Genomic DNA, 17,870 nt, shown 5'->3' on the forward strand with positions numbered 1-17,870 from the left:
GTGGTTAAACAGAAGTTTATTTGAGAAGAACGATTTCACTGCAGCACTAATGATTGCAGTGACAATTGTACTAATACTCATGAACGGTATCTTGAGAGACAGTAACAATTATTGTGTCATCTGCATACCAGTTCATAGCATAAAGCTTTACTTAGGTCACAAAAAACAAGGAGGCCTTATAATACATCTACACCTTCACTCCACAAGTCATCTTGCAGTGTGTATCAGGAGGTACTTCTGATAGCACTGTCTCATCCCCCCTTCCTGTTCCATTCACGAATGGGAAGAATGATTGTTGGAAACCTCTTTAGTAGCTGTAATTTTTCGAATTTTCTCAATGTGGTCTTATTGTGCATCATATGTGAAAGAAAGTAACAATTTTTCAGAAGTGGTGATTAACTGGCTTACAATGTCAAGGGCTGGTGAAGTGTTATTTTTTCCTCGTTTTAACCAAACTGATTCTTTGAAAGGATGTTCTGCTCCTCAAAATAATCAGTTAGTTGACTGTAAATAAATACTTTAAATGTTTTGGAAGTTCTTGGAACTGTTGAAATTGGTCAGTAATTTTGGAGGTGACTTTTATCGCCATTGTTAAAAATTGGAATTTTGAAATTTTTAGTGATTCATGGGAAATTCTATAATGAACATATTTTTTGAAGCGAATGTAATACATTCATTGATCAAATTGAAAGTTTGCTTGATAATGTATGTAGACAGCTAACAATAATCCATAGTTATAAAACTGGAGTGCTTTTTGACACCTTTAGTGTGGTCTCTGTATGTCAAGTATACAAAATGGTTGCAGGGCCTCAGATGTTCGATATAAAAGGTCAAATCAAAACACCTTCAGCTGTCTAAATCTCTAGTTTTATTTTATTTGTGCAATCAATTTCAGTATTACATTATGCCATCTCAGGAGCCCATTTCAGCTGCACAAGAGGTGGGATTCTTCCTGCACATAGGTTAGTGGGCCTGCAGATGGTGTAATGTAATGCTGACACTGGCTGTGCAAATACAATAAAACTAGAAATTTTGATGGCTGAAGGTAGTTGGTTTGACATTTTGTGTTGTCAGTTGATTTCACAGGATTCCGTTGAAAAAACTTTCACTGGAAGCTACTTACCAACTAATTCACTTTCAGAAGTACCATTTGCATTGATTTTGTTTCTAATTTCTTCCACTGAAGACACACAGAATTCATTCAACTTTTCTGGTTTATGTGACATCTTTTGTGCATAGGTAGGAGATTATTTCTGGTGTGATAATTTTTCATGTTTCTTTGTGCTTATTTGGTGCAGCTTCTGTACCCTGTCAATGCCATCTTTTTATAATAAAGAAGTTTAGCTTTGAAAAGAAAATTGTAATTCAGATCTGCCTTTTAATCTACATCAACCTGTTTGCTGCCACTTTTATAGATTTTATATCTGCTTCACAGTAACAACATTTTATCCCTAGTGCTGTCAAGGCCACTATAATACTAGGGTACCACACATCAGTTTGTTTGCTACAGATTCTGTCAAACATTGTGTGAGCATTAGTAGGTTCAAACTGAGTTTGAAATGTAAATTCTATTTCACATAATTTAGTCTATCAGCAGACAAGTTGCATTCTGCTGCTGCTGATTTATCTTTATGGTTTCATGCATAATGTCTGAGTTATTGGTGGTTCTGCTGCTGAAAATTTTGCTGTGGATCTTTTTGACCTTAGGTTGCCTAATGCTGCTGTTGGTGGTGATAATACTGTGGGGATGGTGGATCTCGTATGCTGTTCTTAATTGATTGTTGTCTTCTTATTTGGGAAGATACTGGAATTGGTGTTGTCTCTGCACACACTGTCTCAGTTGGAAAGTATGCTGTTTTTGGCATTAGCTACCTGTTACATTTTGAAATGGAATTTTTAATTTTTTTTCTTGTAGTTTGATCATAGAGCCACGAACTGATGACTTTTGCAAACACCATTGCCATTTCTACAAGTTTTGTAGAAACAAACAGTAGATACATTTTATATATCCATAAATTATTACATGTATGTGGTACAAATATCAGCGTTCTTAATAAGGCCACAAAATTGTGTTACATCATAATTATCTTTAATATTCAGAATTTACAGAACGAAATGTTATACCAGACAAAACAACGCTTGTCACCACAGTGATGGTTGTTAGCTTTACTCCTGGAGGTGGCTGAGATGATACAACAACACATAAAATATTAGAAAATATTAGATCACTTTATTACAACTTTAATAGGACGGAATACCTAACTTTACAATAGCCCAAGTCCACAGAAATGTCATGAATATTTATTACTGTCACCAAACATTAACATATTCGCTTGACACAGAACAAGATACTAGTCTTCTCATAGAGTACAGTGACCCTTCATCTGTCTTCACTTGAAAGATTCACCCAGCAAGGTAGCACCAATGAGGACCATGTGTGATGTTGGTATCCTGTGCACAATGAGTTTGTACACAAGGCTGTCATGTGACATGAAGTCAAAGGTACTGGAGACATCAAGGAACTCTCCTCCAAAGTAATCCCTTGTTTACAACCCCTTCATAGTCAGTTCTGCCAGTTTCAACAGCTGGTGCGACGTGGAGTGGTGACTCTGAAACCAAAACTGTTTATCTAGCGTGACACTCTCTTGCATCATGTGTAACATCAGCCTGCTGACATATGAGAGTAGGCTGACTGGCCGATAGCAGGATGTCTGGCAGGAGTCCTTATTGGTTTTCTTGATAACCACCACTTCCATATGTTTCCATGGTGGTGGATGGGCGCCCAACCAAAGTATGTGAGGGGAGATGTCAGCTAGTAGCTGATGGAACCATGATGTAAGGTTCTTCAGCAGGTGACTGTTGGTACCATCACTGCTTCCTACTCTCCTGGCCTCAGATACCAGATTCGGACTGCAGCTTCTTCCTCTGTTGTTGGCTGCATGACTTCTTCATCTTCTACCCTGTCAGCCAGGAATGTGGGCAGCTGCTCTTCCACCTGGTGGGTGTCGTTCTCGTCGACGATGCCGGCCAATAATGTGAAGTTGTACACTAGTGCGTCAGCCAGCACGCTGGTCTTGGCATCTAGGCTCGCAAAAGAAGTTGCTGCCGACCTGCAGCGGCGGAATGCGCTGATGGCTGTCGGGTCAAGATATACCATGGTCGCGATGTGTGCTCAGTCCAAATCCTATGCTCCTCTACAGCTACCTTAATCTCTTGCCTCATGTGACTGACATGATGTTTCGTGTCTGGTCCAAAGGGAAGCTGCCATTCTTGGAACAGCTGGTTCTTGGGGCAGCAGTCCTCTGTTGTCGGGAAGATGGTGGGATCCAAAGGATTCAGGGTGATGGCGCTGTTCCAGTGTGCAGCGTGGAACAGGCGATGCCAGCTAGTGCTGGTGAGGCAAGAATCCCATTCCATGCGCTTTGTGTTGAAATCACCAGCAATGAAAAGTCGCCTCCGGCCTCCCGCAAAGACGGCAAGGCGTTGAAGTCCGCTTCTGGAGCAGTCCCTCTGACTGCCGATAGGCTACAACAAAGACAATCATCTTCGCAAGTGCAGGCAGTATGAATTGGTGGTGCCATAGACACAATTTGATGCTCATGGCTGTAACAGCTCCCACTGGCAACCAGTCGGTGTGGAAGCCACTACTTGGCTGTTCGCGTATTGAGCCTGGATTTGAGGAAGATTCTCGTGTATCAGTTGGTGAAATTTGCCTTGCTGCAATCAAAGACATCTTGAATTAAAAGTGCAGATGGTTACACCATGTATGTGGCTGTTGTCCTTAGTGTGACTAGTTGTTTGCAGCGCTGGTATGAAGGGCCACGATGACCACATTGATGACAACTGGGTGTTGACACGTGTTTTAACGCAAGGTGGTAGCAGTTGTAGTGGCGCGCTGCAACTGGGGGGCTGCTGCTGGCTGCTGAGCAACATGTGCCCTCATGGTGTGGCCTGTGATATGAATCAAATGCAGTCGCAGTTGACATCTGTGGTTGCTGCTGCTCTGAAGTCTCCTGCTGCTGGAGGCGAGATGGTGCCTTCTCCATGGCAATGTCAGTGGAGCTGGCACCTGGTTGGACCCTTCTTGCTCCTTTACACCTTTTGAATACATTGCAGCCTCTCTAACTATCCATATGTGGCTCATTACAGTTGCAACATTGCGAGATATTCCTTCTTGGAGCACCATTTGTTCTGGTGTGGTCGAGCACATTTCGCGCACTGCGCTGGCATGGAGCAGTCCATAATCTGGAAGAGTAGCACTGCACCCTCCTGTTTTACACAGAGAGGTTACACTGTCACCCTGATGTTAGCTACCTTCTGTACATGGAAAACGTTTCGGTTTACAGTATTGTCCTCCAGGATGACCAGGAACATGGGCGAGTTCTAGGCGACTTCATGATGCCTACAGATCAGGGAGTGAATTCCAGGGCAACAAGCTCCTACTCCAGATGTTTTGGATCCATCGCCAGTGGCAGGCAGCGGAAAACCACTTTCAGCAACTACCTCTGATATACTTAAATGCCAGTTGGCAGTCGTGAGCAATTTAGGTTGTACCCATTCTAATACTTTGGCATTGGTTGTGTGCTTTTGCCTGGGGACAATAAAATCGCCATCGTGAGTCTTCTACCTCTGCTACAGCCTATTTGTGCCAGTCTGGAGGGAGGTTTCCTCATAGGTAATGGCAAGCGCTTCTGAGAGGTTTGTGTGACCTCCATAGACTCATCTTATGGTGATGGCTTTGCTTTACCCCTGGCTGGTGTGTCCAGCATTGTTATGCATGGCATGCTAACCATGGTCTGACTCATGGCAGTGTTGTTCACCGGGATGCAAACAGTCTGCCTCACAGTCATGATGACGCCTTGTCACCTTCATGGTGGTAGATCTGCCCACTAGTTGCTAGACGATGTTGGGCGATGATAATCCCTTCATCCAATGGTTTACTCCTCCTGTCAGAGTGCATACCATGACACCTGTACTGAACATTCATAGGCAAATCTGTGTCCACTGTCCAGACCTGCAGTCTACTTGCTATTTCAGTCTCCAGGCGAACAGTGTTTAAATCTTCTGCTGAGATGAATTTCTTCCTCCTTCCTAAGGAGTCGAACCACTGTTGGTGAAACCACAACCTGAGAAGGGTGCTTGTATTATTGTCTGAATCTGAACTGCGTTATCATAGGCAGACAGAATAACTCCCACCTGGTGGCAATGTTGTACACCCTTTACCTTAGCACCATGAAAATTCCCAATCAGCCACTCTCCCATGTCCTGAAGACACGATAGTTTGATTCGAAAAGTGAAGCCCTGCTAAACGGAGTTAGCTACACACAGAATCCTAGCTAAGAACATTAGGTGTGAGCTGCACCACTGCTCAAGCTAGTTAGGGTGACAGGTAATGTGCTCAGGCGTTAAGCATACTGATGCAATGTCATATGGAGACTCTTCTTCGCATGTCTATGTCAACTCCACTCATTTTTTAGTGTGTCTGGCAGTGACTATGCTTACTTGAAGTTTTTTCGTGAAGTACCGACCTTGTCTCGATATCTTGCTCTTTGGATGGCATTTCACAAAATATATGTACAAAAATTGCGGTTTAGTTTAATATTAATATTCATTCAAAGAGTATACTCACTTATCAATCAGGAATGATTTCGGCTTCACTTTGAATAAGGATCCTTTATCACACCTGGCAGTTTGTTTCGCCATGTCTGGCCATCAGTGCATTGACTGTGATCTGTTAATTTTAGTTTAGTTCTTTGTCTGTAGTATCAGTCTTTCTTTCCTGTATTGTAGCCATGCATGTCAAAGTCCTTGGTTCCTTTGTTTTGATGTGTAACCAAAAACTGCAATAAATTCATAAGGTTACAATGGGTAAACTATTTGGTATTTATGATATACAAACATTTCCTTGCAGGAGTCTCTGTGCCCTAGTCCATGGATAATCGTGATTGCTCTTCTCTGCGGGGTTAATACTCTGTTCATAGACCTGTGTCAGCAGCAGAGCCCCATATTTCTATCCGATAATTAATCAGTGCAGAAATTGCCACTTAGTAAATTATTTACATTGTGTGATCGGAGATTACTGGTAGGTCCAGTACACAGCGAATTTATTTTCGTTTTTGTCGCACTTATTGGCTTTTTTGTTAACCAGTTTGTAATCAGCATCTGTCAGGACCTACTGAATATGCGTAGGAACTGTAAAACAGATCCACTCTTCTGAGTGTTCGTTCAACCACCGCCTTCTTGAGCTCCGATTCTTTCTAACATTGTTACTGGCAACAAAAATCTTTGTTAACTGAAGACGCATAGCACTTTGTAGACGAAAAAAGGGGGACTGCGGTTTGCTAAGTTCCTATGCCTACCTGAGTCTATAGCACTTCGAACTTACGAAGAGATACCATTTGTTAATTATACTTCAAGCAGCTCTACGTCACTTTGAGTGAATTACTACAGCTTATATGCTGCACAGAAGCCTAGCGCGATTTGTGAGTTTTTTTTAAGACAATATCTTCATGAAGGTTGTATAACAACGGAACGACGATATCACCGTTTTCTTCGGACTTTGACAATGTGGATCGAAATATGACTGACGAAGGCTGTGGGTAGTTTGTTTTGGGTTTGGTTTGAAATGCGCGTGCGGCAAAGTGCGTGCTAGAGTATACGAAATAAAGAAGCGTAAAGCACAGTGACGCAGCTTTGCATCGTAAATGCGTTGTACGTGAATTCGATTACCTTTTCTGACTGTAAGTATTAGAATCACCAAATGGTAGTTTTGAGTGTTTAAACATTGTAGTTAACAAAAATTTTAATGTATTCAGGATTTTCGTCACAAGAAATAAATGTAGTGGTTTACTACGAATGGAAGTTAACAATTAGATGGTGTGACCAGCTTTACCAATTTTCAGACTCGATAGCGTTTGAATATGAAAGCTGTAAGAATTCATAAATTTGGAAGTAAAGATGCGCTTAAGCTGGAGACAGTGCCCATACCAGAAGTTGGCGAATCCGAAGTTCTCGTGCGTGTTAATGCTGCTGGTATTAACCCCGTCGACACTTACATCAGGGAAGGATCATTTGCTGTTCTGCCGACACTTCCAGCCATACTGGGCAAAGAGGCAGCAGGCGTTGTTGAGAAAGTAGGAGATGGAGTCCAAGGTTTAAAGGTATGACAGTACAGTGTTAATTGATTAAAACGATAGACAGTTTACCCAGAGACGAGATACACAGTGAAAGTAAAGCACTCCATCCCTGAAATTTTCAATGTTATCTTGCACTTCGTTTTTAAGGCAGCGTATCTTAAATGAGTTGTCAGTATGTATACTTTCTTCACAATTTAACTTTTTCATGTGTCAATAAACATGCTTCAGAATGTTATATCTACCGACTGTTCCCTCGCCAGCCATATAGAGTAGTGTAGAAGTAGCAAAAGAGGTTGTTAAAGAAGATATCCAAAACATGCGAGCTTGCTAGAGTCCATTCGTATGCCACAAGGAATGGTTAAATTTCAGAATTCGCTGAACATAAATATAGGCCAGTGTATGTGGTAGTGTCGCATCTACTCAAGTTGACATTCATTGAAGGTAGATTATTTTCTGTTAAATTTTTTTTCCACTGCTTCAGCATATACCTTGTTTTCGGCAGATCTGGAACAAGAAACATCAGGCTATGGAAATTTTAATTTGTTCCATTTCAGATAATACTGTTGGAAAAATAGCACCATATGATCAGTGCTTGATGTTTGGTATTTGCCCTGTAGTTTGGAGAAGAAATGTTTGTGCTAGATGCATCTAAGCTGTCCTGTAGACTTCTCACAAACTCTCATCAGTGCACTTATATGTTTTAGTGTAGCCATTAATAAAATGCTTACTCAATTTTGAACAGAATAAGAGCTGGAAGAAAACTGAGTTTGTAGTTGGGTAATGTCAGACAAGTACCAGTAGCACTATTAAAGCTTCAGTTTTTGGTGAATTGTGACTCTTTGTTGAATCTACCAGTTATTGAATTTTTTGTAGAGAGCATACAGCAAACATCAAGAAACAGTCATGAGTATCCGAGTGAAACATGGCAGCATTATGACTTAACCCTAGCATTACCAACGTATTTTTTGTTACATGTAATACCAACGGGGGGGGCCTCAAAGGCCCATAAAGAATACCACAATTTATTTTATCATAAATCAAGTTTATTTACTTCTGATACCTCTAATAACAATTCAAAATGCTTAGACATTGTTTTTGTATACTGGATAATAAAAGATGTTATTATAATAGGAATAAAATGAACAAATCACGAGATTCAGTTTATATATTTTTTGGAATAATGTTTCAAAATAGTGTTTACTTATAAAAACGACTTTTTTAATTCGATACACTACATGAAGCAAACAAAATTTACTGTCTCATTCTGCAACGCATTTTTCACACAACACTGTCTTCCTGCAGTGTTTCCCACAGACGTGTTTGTGGCACTGAGAGCAGGTAACAGTTGACTTTCCCAGCTTGTTGTACTTGATCTTTTTAGATGCAGCTTCTTGGCAGCATAGGTGGCACCGTCCACGTGTTCCTGGTTCTGCTGTTGAGGATGATGGTTCTACAGAGCAGCTGAGCTTCCGTTGTGTGATGCTTTCCATTGCCATTATTACTGGCTTCTGAAGTCCATACAAATTTTGTGCCCGTTTATCTACTTGAGATCTTATTAGTTCGAGACCTAAGTTAGTGATAAAAACTCTTCTGCGGTTTAGCAAATTCTTTTTCCAATTCGGAAAGTTGAGGAGGAAGAGTGAATATGCATTTATTGCTGCTATGTCAATGAGTGTGTAGAAGAGGGACAAAGGCCATCTTCTTGTTCCTCTCTTTGTGCTGTAGTGTCTTGCCATCTGGTCTATGGTGTCCACGCCTCCCTTTGTAGAATTATAAAAAAGATTTATGTTAGTCTTTTTTGAGTCTTCATTCAACACCCCTTCTGAGTGATAAGTTGAAAGCATCAACAGCAGTCGTTTTGGCTTCTCGCGGACTAGCGTTGATGCAAGAGTAACTGGTGGCCTCTGTGTCTGAGGGTCAGTATAAGCAAAGATGGAAGAGTGTAAACTGTGGCCAGTTGTAGTCTTCAGCTCTTCAGGTATGTGTCGTCTGTTAGACTGTAGGGTGCCAACAAGTGTGAGGTGAAAATCATTCCATAGAGTCTCAGCAAGCTCCACTGAAGTATAGTACCGATCTGTGGTAACATTACGGCCTGATTTTTCAATAGGTTTTATTAGTCTCTTTACAATTTCCATCGGTCCATTTGAATGCTGTGTATTTCCTGACTTGCCTGTATAGATGTCCATGCTGATCACATATCTAGTCTCAGAATCAGACAGCATTCGAATTAGAATGCCGTATTTTCCAGGTTTTTCTTTTAGAAACACCTTGAATGGACAGCGACCACGGAACAAAGACAACATCTCATCCACTGTTGTATGTAGACCAGGAATGAAATACAATGGAAGTGAAGAATTGAAGCTTTCAAAAATTTCTCTCATTGGAGCAAACTTGTCAGTCTGGCGACGAATTTCTCTTGTGTTCTTATCATCAAACCTCAATATTTTAGTCAATTCGAAAAATCGGGTCCGACTCATTGATTCATAGTACACTTGTCGGCCCTGAAGCAAAGACCATAAATCTTGGACAGGTATCTTATTGTCATGATTTGAACCCATGATTAGCAAGAGTCCTATATAACAAAATAACTCATCTTCATCTGTGTGCTGAATACCTAGTCGAGAAGCCTCTTCATTTGAGTGTAGTTTTATTAGATTCATAATTTGAGGTGTAAAAAAAGAGCTCTATAGCCTCTTTCGGAGACGCAATTCTTCCTTGTTGTCCTAGCCCCATTCTTTCTCGCACTATATTTTGTACAGAACGCCGATATTGTCGAGATGACTTCGTAATATACTCTCGTCCACTTTTTGCAATGAATTTATCACATTCCGTATCATTATCATCTGGTGGATTGGCTTCAACCTCATCTTCATTCTCAGACGATGAATCAGTTCTAATTTCTTCCACATCATCATCCACTTCACTTTCCTCTAAATCTGATTCGTTCAAAACTTCTTCTAGCACTCTTTCAATGGAACTATCACGTAAACGATGTCTACTCATGTTGCTGGTTCAACAGCAGCAGAAACACTGAAAATAACAATGGTCCGCTTCATAATAATATGTCTGAAGGCGACAATGCCAAAATTCGTTTCATGGTAAGAATTTGAAACGAGAGACTCAACCTCGTAAATCTTTCCTTGCTATTACCAACGGGTGGGCTTCTAAGGCCCACAGAGAATTAAATCAAGTAAATGAATTTTAAATACATTTTTATTCCGAAATTCTGTGATGACTCAATAGTACATTCAATAACGAACAATTACTTTTGCTTTCAAGTTCATATATCAAAGGGTGTGGATACAACATAGAAAAACTGAGTCAGTGGGCCTACGAGGCCCCCCCCCCCCCCCCCCGTTGGTAATGCTAGGGTTAAGACCTGCTGACTTCCATACAATAAACAACTCTCTAAACATCATAAGGATTAAGATTAGGTTCTTGCTGTTTTGCATGTGTCGCTTATGATTTAATTGAATCTACTGGTACTGGACTTAAGCTTTGATCTGCGAAGTAATAATCTTGTACATGTTACATCATATGTGTGCAGACATTACAAGAACAGTACACTGAAAAAATTGTATTACATTTTGAAATGTAGGTTGTGGGGGCATACTGATCTGTAGCTTAGCCCAAGGGCAGCATTAGGTTGAAAGATGGCAATTTAGTTGTGTGTAGGTGTTGCCAGTGAATGGGAAAATGGAATCTTATTTGTGGTGACTTACTAATTTGCGGCATATCCTGAGGTTCATGTTAGGTTGATAGGTGACAGTTTTGTTTTGAGTAGATCAAGTGGGGTCAGTAGGAATGTTGAATACAAGTTGTTGGCTTTGACCAGTGTCATAATGGTAATGATTGGTGTCATAACACCTTTTTGTGCATCTATTCACAGTTTCATTGTCAGTTGATGTAGCCAATGAATATGGGGAGAAAAAAAGCTGGTTGTGGTGACAGATTGATCTGTAGCTTTGCTCAAGATCCAGGTTAGGTTGGGAGGTGACAGTTTGGTTGTGAATTGGTGAAGCCAACAAATATGATATTAAAACAACCTGTTGTGGTGACAGACTGAACTGTAGCTTAGCCCATTTGGAAAAATCGCTAGTAACTTCATGATATAGTCACCATATTGTTTACAGTATTTGTCGCATGTTTCCTATGTCACTGGTCAAAGCCAATGACTCATATCAAGTGTTTTTCTGTACTCGATGAAGTGGTGTCAAAGACTTGAGTTAATCCTTTATTTCTATAGACAAGAACTCTTAATCACCACTTCACCAATGAAGTTAGTGGGTCACAAGTTTGCTGTGAAAATAACACTTCTTTCATATGCCCAGTCATACAATCGATATGTGTGTTTCAAGTGGGTCAGTTTCACGGACCACCATTCCAGAACTGAAGTTCTTTTCAGAGTTCCGTATTTCTCGAATGACACATCCACATTTTTGTTGAATCATTGTAATAAGGTCATAAAATGATTTTGCAAGTTGTGATAGTGAAGCAGTGTGGTAGAGAAGAGTTGTGGCACTGGAGGTATGCTGACGCAGACCATATGCTGTTGTGCATAGTATAAACAAGGATTACCGGTCTCTTGTGATTCATATGCCACTCCGTTGAACCTGATGGTGTATTTTCTGTATGTGATGCAGGAGAAAAATAAAAACATTAATTAGGAGTCGAAACATCAGTGCACTTGTTTTGTGCTTACAACTCTATTTTGTTATGTGGCCTATAAATAGAAACACTTTTAGTACCTGGTGACTTACAGAGTTATTTTCTGGTGTAATATAGCAAAAATCAGTTGACATTTATCCTACAAAACTAGGTAATAAAAATGCTCTGGTAATAAAAATGCTCTTTGATAAACTTGAAATTTGGTAAACGTGGAATTTTACACCCAACCTTCTGTTGTAGTAACTTTTTTATGAGACATATGGCTTACTGAGACATCTTTTCAATTAATGATGATGCAAGTGGCCATAAGAAAAAAGATAGAAGCTGTAAAGACTTTGGACTCTTGACTAAAATTCAGAACATACACAAATTCCTTTATGTGACAAGCAGGCTACCGGGAATCCCCATAGATGAGAGAGAAAAAGTGTGAAACTCATCGTACTAGCTACTGCAACATATTATTTGAGTCATGTGAATATATTACTTGCAGAATTATATAAAGTTATATTCTGTGGAAAATTTGTATCTCCTTTTTGATTAGCAGCACAGTCGTAAATAGGCTAGTGTTAATTTTTGCAGCATACAGTTTAAGTTCCCCCCCCCCCCCCTACGGAGCCAGTTTTGTAGTGAGCAATTTGCTTAGGGAAGCTGTTTCCACAGTAATGGAATACAGATTAGTATCATGCTGGAAAAGTTATATCTGTAAGTTAGTTATTGATTGTAAAATAATTTATTTGAATATGGCATTTGCAAGCTATAATAAGTAGAAGGATTATGAGGGATTATAAATACAATACATCATTTTCTCACATAGAATGTTCTGTTTTGCCTTCAGAAAGTTATTTTTAAGTCACTGTGTAAGAAATCACTCTTATAAAACAATTCACAACTTTCTATCATTGCTGTTAAAATAAGAAAACTATAGTATTCCTGGTGAAACTTTCAAAGTAATACCTCCTGATTTCAGTTATTACTCTAAGGTAATCAGAACATTGTCAGACAGAATTTTTGCTTGCATAACTTATTACTTGTCTTTACCAAATAATGATAATTATTTTGTGTCAGTTGAAAGGCGATCTGGGCAGTTGTGGGAACATAGCGCCCTGTACATGTCTTGTAACTGTGGGCAGGTTTGGTTGTGGGTAGGTGCTTACCAGCTGTGACTTGCCGACAGTATTGCACTCAGAATCACAGTAATGAGCAACCTCTCAGCAGCAGTTGAAAAGCCTTCCATCAGGTGTATCATTGAAGTGTCGCTTCTGAAACCTGGCACCTCCACACTAGCAGCATCTCTGTTCAAGGTTCTGAAAATTTTTTGTGGGTGTGTGTATATGTCTGATTGGCAAGCTTGGTTATTCCATATTTAAAAAAAAAAAAAAAAAAAAACCCACGCATACTCACCACGAAAGTTCATCTCAGAAAGCATTCCTATGTTATCTTTAATTGTGTTTAGTTTCTCCTATATATTTACGAGCTCTGCATCCTGTTGAGATTGCAATTCCGCAAAGTGTCTTTTGACAGTCTCAATTGCTCAAGGCAGAGCTTATTTCCTTCACATTACTCTTCTCTCAAAGGCATTCTAAGTGCATGGCAGTACATGCTTCCTTCACACCTCATCACCCAGTCTCTTAAATTGCTTTGGAAAAAGTGTTTGCTTGTTGTAATTTTCAGTCTATTGTCTTGGTTGTATAATTTAATATCTATCACACATTGGGTCGTAGAAGAAAAAAAGAGAACATTTACTGGAGAAGATGTCAGAGCAAAAGGAGATCTCTGATAAAGTTCTCAGTTTCATATGAGTAAAAATTTTGAAGCATATTCTCTCACCAGGGACCTCTTTCCCACCACCTCCTCTCCTTCTTGAGAAATTTCTCAGTGTGTGTTGTGCCCTACATCAGGCACAGAACTATCCATAATCGTACGTTTCGTTTACCTTGCTAAACAAGGCAAACTTTTCAATGTGCAAATATGGAACTGGCATCAGTGTGTTCTGGAAGAGTTGAACTATGTTTTGATTTTGGTTTTATGTGCGGCAACAAATTATTAAGACGATAAGCAGGCAGTTTACAAAAGTGAATTTCTGATGATGTTACTGAATTTTCCAGATGCAGGAATATTTTTTGTTATTGGATTTGAGTGAACACAGTTTTGCAAACAAAATCTTAAGAATATGTTGCATTTTCATGTACTCCAAACCTGAACTTTTGTTAGAGTTTTCTAACATGAGATAATTTTGGTTAACTGTGAAGCACAGTGGTCCCCTTGTGCATCAAGTACTAAGAGGTCACCTGTGCAATTTCACTGCCAGAAACAGTTCACAAGTTTTTAATCAACCAGTTATTAATTTTTTGATCCACCATATTTCTATCATAACATCAAATGATATTAATGCTGTGAGAAAACATATCTTAAGAAGGCCAACTGGCACTGGGAGAAAGAACAAAAGCAATACAAAAAAGAGTACCTTGGTATTTCAAAACTTAGAACAATATAATTTTGTTACGTAGCTACTTACCGTTGTAAACTGCGCTCTCAAACATGCAGCTAGATGCACCTGTGCGTCATGTCTAAGGTGATGATAGAAAAACTCCACTGACATCTATCTTGTCAGTATGACAGGTGCTTGAAGTGTCACTGTCACTGTAGTTATTTAATGTAATAATCATCTCAGCCACTGAATTTTCTAAAACATCCTCATTCTGTCGTGCTGGAGTCTGTTGAAGGCCTTCTCATCAGTTGCTTGATATTCTGGAATGGTGTCATTAACCATGATGCAATGCTATACCCTTCCTCTCCTAAAATTAAAGCATTACACTGTTTCTTTCTTAGCATTTGGCATACATCAGAGTGTCTTGATATCCTGGCATCATGTACATATACAGGAAATGAATGAAACATAGACACTAATAAACGCTTCACTGTTATCACATGTTGCCTGCACATTGATGCTAGGAAAGAGCTTCCATTTAATATATTCATCTCCATGTACGGAAGGTACCATGATTGATATGTGCATGCAGTCAAGCCTCCCACCATACGTGGAAACTGATACCTTGATTGCCACTTAACTTAGGCCTACACTGTTTACAGTCCTTTCAAAGTAATCAGATCCACAAAGCTGCTTTTTGGGTAACAAGATGAACAGTGTCTGAAACCGAGCAAGATGGCACAGTTGTTAGCACACTGGACTCACATGTGGCAGGATGACTGTTCAAACCCGCATCCAGCCCTCCTGAATTAGGTTTTTTGTGATTTTCCTAAATCACATCAGGCAAATGCCGGGATGGTTCCTTTGAAAGGGCAAGGGCGACTTCCTTCCCCGTCCTTCCCTAATCAGATGGGACTGATGACCTCGCTGTTTGGTCCCCTCCCTCAGATCAACTAACCAACCAACATCTAAAAATGTCAGTGACACAGTTGTCTGGGGTAAGCCTAAGTCTTCTACACCAACCTGAAAACTTAGGTCTGATAAATAGCGCAAAAATATTTTCATTTTCACTTTGTTTGAATGGATGCTTCCTCTTCTCTCATGATTTATGGGAAGAAAGCGATTCACCAGCCAAATATGTTTTCATTGTTAAATTTGTATAAACTTCTACAGTTTGTCCTTTCAGTATTTCTCCAGGTTACATATATCTTATTTTACCTTCTGAAAAACATAAATTCTGTCAGTTCCGCTAAAAAATTTTGCTAAAACTTAACCTCAACAGAACTTTTAGTTAGCTTGAAGTATGCTACAGACCTCATTTCAAAAAATGGAGAATGTTCTCCACTTTTGAGAAACTTCTGTAATTTTATTCATACGATATCTCAATTGGTTGGAAGCATGCTGCGCCTATAACCCAGAGGTCCGTGGATCAAAACCACGCTCTGCTGCCAATTAAGATCCAGAACAAGGATCGGGATTAATTTAAGGAAAACACATGGAGGGATGGCCCATCTTGATGCGTTATTTGTCATTTCCAAACAAACATTTTTGTTTAATAACAATTCAATCATGTGTCAACAAAGATTCTTGTAAAATGCGTACAGATAGTTAAGATTTAAAAATTATATTCACAATCTATAAGGGCATTTGCATTATACATAAAATTACAAATAGTACTCAAAAAATGTCAACTGTGCAACAAAATGGTTGGGCGACTACACACAGTATGGCAAGTTGAAAAAGAGAGTTAGAGTGAGAAGTGATATTTATGAGTGTATGATAAATCTCTTTCCTCAAAAATATTTCTCTTCTTCATACCTCTGTGTTACCACAGATGTCGTGTCACTGATCTCATTTGTACCAAGCTTGCAGTACATGGGAGGTGCCGATTTGCTTCCACCACTCAGAGTGGAATGCAGAAGTTCTAATAAAAGTTCACCAACCTGCAGTCTTCTATAGTTGTTGTTCAGTGCGCAGAAAACAGTACGTAGATTGTGAATCCGTAATCTTGAGGCTGTAAGAAACTCTTAGCGAGAAACTGTTGTTTTAGAAATGATTAGATTTCCAATCAGTTTGTTTATATGGTTGCCACTTGCTTCTTATTGGCAGAACACTAGAAACTGCACTTTAGAGTCACAAAGATTTCTATTTTTCAACAAATTAATTAACTGCATATTTTTATAAACATACGCTGCTAATAAAGTTGTACCAGTCCTGATTTACGCACTAGACATTGCTAACTAAGTCTTAACTGATATCGCGATGAACAACATGTCTGTCCTCTGAGACTGCTGAATGAGCTCTCATCTTACAGCCGAACCACTACGCCTGCCATCCAAGTTAAGCGCGACTGAAAGATCACCTAAGTGTTCCATCTGCCTTTTCATTTTCCAGTTGTTTATTATTCTGTTGTTTATTAACACTTGTGAAACAATGGAATGATAGTGCGCTATTGAGAGATGTTTTAATTTGAAATTCAAGTAAATGTGCAGTTTAGTTCATCTAATGTTAATAATAGAAGATTACCATTTTGGTGCGCAACTTCCAAATGTAGCAGCCAATCATAGAGGAGGACCACAATTTGGGTGGTCTTTCTCATGATACCCGTACCAAGCAAACCGTCTGTCATCGGTACCTCACACCAGATAACGTCATCTCGCAACAGTTGCATTCTCAACTGCTCTAAAAAGAGCTTCTTGTAGCTGAATATGATGGCTGCAAAGCCAGAAATATTACAACAGTTAATTAATTAAATAAACCTGTGGTGGCACTCAGGCCCAACAGATAGATCACAAGTGTGGGCTAATCCCTCAAGAGGACTGAAATAAAAGTTCAGCAAACATTAAATAAAATACATTAAAATGCATACATCTCTACTGGTTATTCTACTCTCATATAGACAGATATGGCAAAGCTGCCCAAAGGCTGCCCAGATGAAAAAGCAAATCAACAGTAGTACTTCATTGATTGCCCACAAGCCTCTTCCACGTAAACCACATTAAGTACTTAAATAAACAACCAGGCCCCCAAAACACAATTAAATTGATGGTGACAATTAAACTCTTAATTTTTTAAAGAAATGAAGAAATTTAGTGCTCAGTTTGGCCAAGGACTTCCAACACACGCCCACAAGGGCCTTACATGGTTCAAGTACTTCTAATCTGGTGACACCCCCCACCATGGCACAATACCACAAGAATAACAACAAACTATTCAACTTGTGGCTGGAACAGGAGAGCTGCAGAATTGTGTGACTTGAAAGCACTTAGACTTTCTGCAATGATGGGAAGGCCGCCAAAACAAAAGGAAAACGTGTCACTGCCTGGGACCAACAGAAAAGCAATGTGTCAGCTGCTGCCAATGCAGGGCTGTCAACATATACAAAAAACAGACAGCAAACAGGTTTGATAAAAATTAACATACACAGTAATACTTAAATGGGCAATTGAAAATTGAACTACTAAAACTATAGTATGGGAGTGGCCCACTCATAACGCTGCAAGTTAACCTTCCCAGCAATTTACAAGGTCATTTAAAAGAATAATTACATACTAATTCCAACAAGATTTAAAAAATCGACATATACATTTACGGGGGCCTCTTAGGGGCTAATAGGCACTGTAATTGGGATATGCACT

General features: G+C 39.5%; 1 protein-coding gene across 4 annotated transcripts in view; it reads left to right on the plus strand.

Moving 5' to 3' along the window:
- The first annotated feature begins 6,305 nt into the window (after window positions 1–6,305).
- LOC124613885 (zeta-crystallin-like) overlaps window positions 6,306–17,870 on the plus strand; it is a 145,298-nt gene continuing 133,733 nt past the window's right edge. For 2 of the 4 annotated variants that reach the window (XM_047142621.1, XM_047142623.1), the window contains exons 1-2: window positions 6,348–6,740; window positions 6,903–7,160. In XM_047142621.1, the coding sequence (XP_046998577.1) occupies window positions 6,921–7,160 (240 nt within the window). In that variant the 5' untranslated portion in view covers window positions 6,348–6,740; window positions 6,903–6,920. Of the gene's footprint in view, window positions 6,741–6,815; window positions 7,161–17,870 lie in introns of all 4 variants that reach the window. The other 2 variants (XM_047142622.1, XM_047142624.1) reach the window with 2 other exon arrangements.

The sequence above is a fragment of the Schistocerca americana genome, chromosome 4, assembly GCF_021461395.2.
Source record: "Schistocerca americana isolate TAMUIC-IGC-003095 chromosome 4, iqSchAmer2.1, whole genome shotgun sequence".
NCBI classification, from domain to species: domain Eukaryota; kingdom Metazoa; phylum Arthropoda; class Insecta; order Orthoptera; family Acrididae; genus Schistocerca; species Schistocerca americana.